The sequence below is a fragment of the Sphaerodactylus townsendi genome, linkage group LG07 (genome assembly GCF_021028975.2).
Source record: "Sphaerodactylus townsendi isolate TG3544 linkage group LG07, MPM_Stown_v2.3, whole genome shotgun sequence".
NCBI lineage: Eukaryota > Metazoa > Chordata > Lepidosauria > Squamata > Sphaerodactylidae > Sphaerodactylus > Sphaerodactylus townsendi.
In genome coordinates this window covers 31038060-31046075 of record NC_059431.1, presented here as the reverse complement: position 1 = coordinate 31046075, position 8016 = coordinate 31038060, and the positions used below count along the sequence as shown (strand labels likewise).

The following is an 8016-nucleotide window of genomic DNA, read 5'->3' as shown; positions in this document are numbered from 1 at the left end:
ACTTGAAACGTAAGGTGTCACCCATTCTGGATGGGGTTGTACTCTCCTTGAGGGAACAAGTAGGGACGTAGGTATAGATTTTTTAAGGGAGGGGGTTCAGGACGTGGCCACACCCTGAGGACGTGGCCACGCCTCCCCAAGCCCCACCCCCGGCCTCAGTGCTTATAAAGGCAGCTCTCCGAGGCCAGGGACGGCAGACTCTCTTGCCCCACCCCCCCACCAGCTGGGCTCATGACAGCAGCCATTACTGCACCCTCCCCTCTGGGGCAGAGGGCATGGCCTAGAGAAAATGGGGCCAGGTGCAAAATCTGAGTTTTGCACACACTCACCCCCATCATGGGCCAGCCGCTGTAGAGGTAGGAATCCACTACAAAGCAGCATCACTTCCAGTAGGTGTTTGGAATTCAGAATAGATTCTCCTTGCAAATCCACATTAAAGGAAGAATCCTAGGGTCCCAAAATAAAACAAACATTGAGAGTAATCACTGTTTAAATTAGGATTCTCTCCCACCCTGAAACAGCATCACATTCAATGTTTAAACTAGGGACCTCAGATTCTCCCTTTAAATCCCACAAAACCACAAAAAAAACACACAAACAGGGCGTAGCTTTGGACATGCAAGGGGGGGTTGAACCCGAGAACCCCCCCCCCTTACCTACATCCTTGGGAACAAGTCCATAGTCTGGGGATGCTCTTAGACCTAGGCTTACCACTGGATAAGCAGGTGGCAGCTTTGGCCAAGAGTACCTTTTGCCAGCTTCAACTTTAGCCATCTGTCGCCTTTTCTGGACAGAAAGAATCTGGCCATTGTGGTGCATGCCCTAGTTACATCTAGATTTGAACAGGAAGCAAAAGGTGAGCTCTGTTTTTCGGGGGCTAACCTTAAAACTATATCTTTGAATGTGTTTGAGGGCCTGGAAAAGCTTTTGTTTCGGGGGGGGGGGTTGTTTTTGGGGCGTGCACTTGGCTCAAGCTTCTGAGAGGATGGGCTTTTGGAGAGTCACAATCTCTATTTTAACTGCCATTCAGCTCTTTTGAGAAATCTCTGAGAGGTAGCAGAAGGCAGCTGAACAGAGAACAAAAGGTGAGCTCTGTTTTGTGGGAAGGGGAGTTAGCCTTAAAACCTTAGCTTTAACTGTGTTTGTTTTTGAGGGTCTATATGTTTGTTTTTTGAAGGTCTGTGGTCTCATAAAGATGGATATTGGCAAGGGATGGGCTGCACCTCATGGCTGTAGGTAGGAACATTTCTGCTTGGACGCTCACATTTTTGTTTAGTTTTTGGTTTAGTTTAATCTTTTACTCGCCATAAGCAGAGTTAATGAGCCCCATAGGCACAGTGTGGTAAGTTGCAGTCAAAGCTCTGCTCACAACCTGAGTTCAATCCTGATGGAAGACGGTTTCGGGTAGCCAACTCAAGATTGACCCCGCCTTCTATCCTTTTAAGGTTGGTAAAATAAATACGCAATTTCAGGGGGGTATAGTGTAGATGACTGGGTAAGGCAATGGCAAACAATCCCATACTTACAGTTTGCAATGTCACCCCAATGTCACCATGACCTGGTGCTTGCACCTTTACTTTTAAAAACAGTGTTACATCACTGAACATCCATTGAAATAAACAGGCTTGGAAAAACACAGCCCAGAGCAGGATGGGGCTAGCTCCTAAGTACACAGAGAACTGAAGTGTGGCCACATAATTCTCTGCATGCTTTCAGTCAAAATCACTGATATCACAGCTGAGGATCACTGGAGTGTACAGGCCGCCCAAAACCCTTTCTACAAAGAAAGCACTAACTTGTGGTGTTATCTGTAGACACTGGCAAATGGAGTTCAGAGGGCTGCTGCTATGGATCGCATCCTCTATCTCCCCCACTCGTGGCGGACATTTTAGAGAGAAGGTTGAGGAGTCTTTCCCATCAAGCCCTGTTCCTGAGAATCCCAATAAGAAGAGTACTTTATGTATAAAGTTACAGGTCCCATCCAAAGGAACTGCACAATTATTACACTTTAAGGAGGTATGACGTCAGTCAATGATATCAGTGTGATGTCACGGCACAGCAAGGGCAGTGTGAATGACAGGCAAACGTTCCACTCAGGAACACACAGGCATTGAAATATTAATCCTCCCGGAACCACGTGCGTCTTCCATTCCGATTGACCCCACTGAGCTAGCAGGTCGTGGCAATAAACGAGCTCCGCCCCTCTAGAGCTCAACGGCAACAAACGGTCAGGGAGCAACGCGCGCCGCCCTCTATCCTCAGGCCCCGCCCCAGAGAATGTGCCGCCTCTCCGGAAGCTCGCATTTGGCGTCATGGCTGGCTATTGTTGCCCCTCACAGCTGACCCAGAGGGATGCCCTCACGTGATTAACCGGAACGCCTTAGGAGTCGGTTTGTCTAGGCGTCTGCAGCAGTCTCTATGGTCGACCCTTAGGTATACAAGCGAGCTGGGAGGGAAACGGGTTTACCCGTCCTCTTCTTCCTGGTTCCGGTAGGCGGGTGAGTGAATCTTTTGGGAAGGAAAACGGGAATGGGGGGAAGTGGAGGTCTCCCTTGGACTGGGAGGGGACCAGGGGGGCGGAAGTATTGCCCGAACTGAGCCCCCCTCCCGCGTGAACGTGGGAGTGGATAAGCCCATCCCGCCCACTAACCTCACTGCCTTCATTTGCTTGTGTCCCTTCCCCTTTGCCAGATCTAAGTCGCTTCCTTCTGTTTTTCTACAAGGCCAGGAAGTCTCGCTTCTCTTCATGTAGGAGGGACATTTATTAGAGTTGTTTCAATCTGACTTTCCTCTTCACCTTTCTAAAATGGGCAAGCTTTCTTCTCCGCCCGCTTCTTTGCCATTGTGTTTGATAGATCTTTCCATTACATAGGTACAGAATGGTAATGAAGCAGGACTTCAACAGGTAGCAGGTATCTCATGTAAGAAAGCCAGTTGTAATATTGGACTTGGGCCTCTGTCGTGGAAGCTCTCTAGGGGACATTTGGCTAATTATTTCACAGGGTTGTTGTGATAATAAAAGGCCGGGAGGAATGATGTATGTTGCCATAGGGAAAAGCTTACACTTTATTAAAACTGGTCAAAGCTGGATAGTTTTTGGTGTGCGTGAAAATGAAGGCAGTGGCAATGGCAGTGCCAATTAAAACTGGCAGTGAAGGCTGCAGGAAATGTAGTGCTATATATAAGATGGCCACATCTCCACCTCCCGCTAAGCTGCCATGATTCTACTTTTAGATTTTAACACCACCGAAAGAAGGGAAAAAAACAGTTCCTTACTCATCTTGTTTATATGACAGACAGAACTCCTTAGTCAAAGAACAGGAAGTTCTGAAGAAAGAACTGAATTGAGAACCAGAGTGAATGGTTGTTCCTGTTGTAGCTCCATTTCCTGGTAGCTGAGGGCCAGTTCAAAGTGAGCTGTGCTTATCTGATTACGTGCCAGGGAGGAGAGATTTCAGTTATGGAATCTGTGTCAAGGTCCTGGAGTTAACCATAATACAGTAACACTGATTAATCGTATGGGTGGCTTGGTAATTTTCTCTGAGAACCCCACTCAGATATGGAGCAGCAAAGCACCTGAGGAGTGTGTGTATTATATATAGTGTTGCAGTTTAATGAGGGACAGCAGCCATCCTTCAATGAGAAGCAGCATGTCAGACACTTTAGTACTGGAGAGTCTGTCTTAGAGTTAGTGTTCAAGGAACTGTATGAGTTATACTTACTTGAGAGTACAAATTGAGGTTTTTAAACAAAGGGTTAGAAAGCAAAACACTATAACACCTATTTTTTTTGTCTAGAATTGAATGGGAAGACAATAAGATAGTGACTTGTGTGAAACCTGCATCAACTGGAAAAAGTTACTGAGACAACTTGTATATAGTAATTTCTCAGAAACCAGCTTCTTACATATATATTTATCTATTTCTTTGCCAGTGAAACTCTTTCACTTGGTTCCTATAAATAAAGCATTTTAATTTCATGGTTCAACATTACAAGCCTCTGGTGCCAGTTTATTATTTCTTATCAGAAAGTAAATGGGTTTTTTTGAGGTCCCTTCCGCACAGCTTCTATGCCTAATTAAAAAATGCCCTTGATGAGCAGCTAAAGAATACTTTGCCATTTTAGTAGAATGTTAAATGTGGGAAAACAGAGTAATACAAACTCTCAAACACCCTCTCCACATACTAAAAGTCTGTTCTGACTAAGGGAAGGAGAAAAAAATAAGAAACTTGCTCAGTTAGAGCTGTACTGTCAATTAGAGTTCTTGGTTGTTGTTTTTGGGAGAAGGAAAATTTTGGAGGAGGGGAAATTCCCTCAAGGAACTGGGCAGTTGGTAGATGCTTGAGGTCACGTCCTTTTCATACTGGTGAATGTGATAGATCTGGAGTATGCAGGGCTTATTTCACTTTTTTCCAAACAGGAAACAGTGGGTTAAATGGATTCAGTTCTGGAAGACTGAGATCCAATTTGTTTTTGCCATCAAGTCACAGGTGACTTAAGGCAACCCTGTAGGATTTTCATGGCAAGACATTTGTACAAGGTTTGCCATTGCTTGCCAGCACAATACAACCCTGGTATTCCTTTGACTTCTCCCATCCAAAAACTACCCAGGGTCAGGGCCATGAGTGTGTGACCAGCTGAAGATCACTGGCAAGCTTCCATGGTACAAGTAGGGATCTGGACCTTGGTTTTCCAGGTCCTAGACCAACATCTTCACCACTACACTATGAGCGTACATGGCAACAATTCTTGCGGCATAGGTTGGATTCCTACTATCCAGGCTTTTCTAAAAGTAAACACAATTGATCAAATTGGGACTTCTGAATATACATACATAAGACAGCACAACTGGTGAGTTTACATCCTCTAAAAAAGAAATAAGAATAGTGTGGCCTTTCAGTTTCAGAGTCCTGTACACACAGCTCTAAATAGGGCTAAATCTCAAGCTTCAATTTGAAGGGCTCACTGGATTTCAAGGAAAGGCACATATTCAGAATACAATCAGGCATTGTGATTGTTGTAAAGAAGAAGATCCTATGCAGGAGAAGGCCATTGCGTTCACATCCTACATGTGAGCTCCTATGCAGCCGCAGATCCTATGCAGCCGCAGAAGGCCATTGCGTTCACATCCTACATGTGAGCTCCCCAAGGCACCTGGTGGGCCACTGCGAGTAGCAGAGAGCTGGACTAGATGGACTTTGGTCTGATCCAGCTGGCTTGTTCTTATGTTCTTAGGGGCTGGAGCTGGAATTCACAGTGCTAGACAGTTATTCATGCAACTACCCCCCAGGAATAATCACATGGGAGTCCTTTCTGCAATGTATGAAGTGGCCCTAGGTGCAAAGATGCTATATACTTGTGAGTTACTATGCTTATACAGAAGTTCATCCTTAATTTTTTTTTTTTTGCTGCTGCTGCTGTTCTTGCTGATATTTTGCCTCAACTATTAGGTTTTAATACTTGCACTAGCCTCAATGGATATATTGTTTTTCTGGTATATTGGTCCCGGGAATGGGTATCCTAAAATCATGATTTATGCATAAACCTGATATTTTTAACATCTCTTCCACAGGCAAGTGCTTATGGCCTGGTGTTTGTATATCACTGTAATGTTAGGAGTACCATTTTTCCTGTTTTCCTCCAGTACCTACCGTGTTTTCCCGAAAATAAGACAGTGTCTTATATTAATTTTTGCTCCCAAAGATGCGCTATGTCTTATTTTCAGGGGATGTTTTATTTTTCTGTGTTCTGTTCGTCGAGCATGCTTCCAAACAAAAACTTTGCTACATCTTACTTTCGGGGGATGCCTTATATTTCGCACTTCAGCAAAACCTCTACTACGTCTTATTTTCATGGGATGTCTTATATTCGGGGAAACAGGGTAATAGTATCCCAGGGAACATTTCCATGCCCGCATGGCATTTTCTTGGAAGCCTCTGACTGATGAAGCATTGGCTTGCAGGAATACTTTCACTCAAAATAACTAAGATCATATATTAAATTTTGGTACTGTATTTAATTCATCCAAGTGTTGCTTAATAGCCTAGTGAGAATTTATGAAATCAGACAACTACTATATTTTTTTCCTTTAGCTTTCTGATACAGCTGGGTCTTGGCCTGTGGTGTTAAAACTGGAGCTTCTTAATCTGCTGGGTAAGTGTGGAGCCTTGTGATACACCATCATTATTAGCATTTTAAAAAAACATATGAGTGAGAATCATAGAGAGAACAGAAGCTGAAATAGAGGCTTCCTCAGATCTCGGTGGAAGGACTTGAGGAAATGTGAGATGGTAGATAAGTTTTCTGCATAATTTGGAGGAAAAGCTGGCAAAGATGTAATATATGGCCAAAGATCCTGATCGGCTGTAGTCATATTTTAAATCGAGGCATGAATCTCAAACTGCATTGAGAGGAATCTAGCCAATTTTGTAGGATTTAGATGAGCACCGCAGCATGGATGGGAAATATGCCACTGACATCAGTACTAAATTACCAATGAATATTTGAATGGCTGACATTCTTCTCCTTTAATCCCTGCGGGGAAGAAGTGTTCTGGTGACAAGGTCTGTCATTGCTATTTGCTCTGGAAGACAATCTTTGTATTGTGTTGCAGTTCATGTCTGAAAAGAAGTTTGGCTTTACAATATCTAATATAACGTTTACAGATTGTTAGCTATTTGATTAAACATATAATTTTCTCTCTATTTTTTTGGAGGATTTTCCCCTATCCGGTGACAGAAAACATGCTTGATAACATCAAATCCTGGGCAACATACATTGTGGAATGGGCTGCAAAAGATCCATATGGATTTCTCACCACGGTGATCTTGGCCCTTACCCCGTTATTCTTAGCAAGTGCAGTACTGTCATGGAAACTGGCAAAAATGATTGAAGCCAGGGAGCGAGAGCAGAAGAAAAAGCAAAAGCGCCAAGAAAATATTGCGAAAGCTAAACGAACGAAGAAGGACTAAAACGGCAACCCACTGGACAGAACCCACTCCTTTTCTAAACAAAGCCCTGCTCCTACATTTTGTACTTTTTGGTTGTAAATTTTAGAGATTTTGTGCATAAACCCAAGAATTCCAGAAATGTGTTTAATCTGTGTTAAAATTTAATAGCTTTAAGTAGTTTTGTCCTGGGACGTATTTTCTAATTTGGGTCTATTTGTAAGCTACACTAAGTACATCCATGCAGTATCTTGATAAACTATGAATTGGTTGATGAATAAAGACCTAAGGAATTAAAATTTTATTGTATTAAAAATATGACTGTCCCCTTTTTTCTGCAGTTTCCTTGTACAGCTTACTTCTGCATTCAGGAAAGCCCTATATGGGTTGCAAAAAAAAAAATCAGTATTTCTTCTTGAATGAACAGGTGGCTATAAATGTGATATTTCTGTTGTTTGCTTGTAGATAAGGGAAGTAAAACTTTACAATAGTTGCTGAAGTTCAGATTTTACTAACTCAGTGCAGAAAATATTTCACTTACACAGAAGCAGGCCAGCAGAGAGAAGGGCTGTGACTCCATGATACAGCATCTGTTTTGTGTGAAAATGTCCCAGACTATCCTTTTCTCCAATTAGCAGGTATTGGAGCAGACCCTAAAGAACTAGCGGTCAGAGTAAACTCTAGTGACTGTGATAGGTCAATGGTCTCATTCAGTGTAAAGCAGCCTCTTGTATTTGTAGTTCTGTGGGCGGGGGGGTGGGGGGGAGGCTGCCTCTGAGATTGCAAAAACAAAGGTAGTTGTGAAACAGACATAGCTGGGTAGGTCAGAAAATACCTGGACTGATACATAAGCAGGTTAACAGAGTTTAGGACTAACAGAATTCCTTCAGGACAGGCACAATAGCCTAAAACTTATTATACCTGTAGCAGAATTGTAAAATTGTTTTAAAGGTGCAGGTAATGAGTTATAAACTAACTGCAGCAGATTACTACTGTAAAGCAATGGCATGATGTGTGCACGCTGTCAAGCCACAGGTGGTTGACTGATGACATGGGGGAGGTTACAACA

General features: G+C 43.2%; 1 protein-coding gene across 1 annotated transcript; it reads left to right on the top strand.

The window, feature by feature from the left end:
* The first annotated feature begins 2301 nt into the window (after positions 1 to 2301).
* SMIM15 (small integral membrane protein 15) lies at positions 2302 to 7263 on the top strand. Its single transcript, XM_048503686.1, has 3 exons — positions 2302 to 2498; positions 6093 to 6153; positions 6716 to 7263. The coding sequence occupies exon 3, from the start codon at positions 6744 to 6746 to the stop codon at positions 6969 to 6971; it is 228 nt and encodes a 75-aa protein (XP_048359643.1). The 5' UTR covers positions 2302 to 2498; positions 6093 to 6153; positions 6716 to 6743; the 3' UTR covers positions 6972 to 7263.
* Positions 7264 to 8016: the final 753 nt, after the last annotated feature.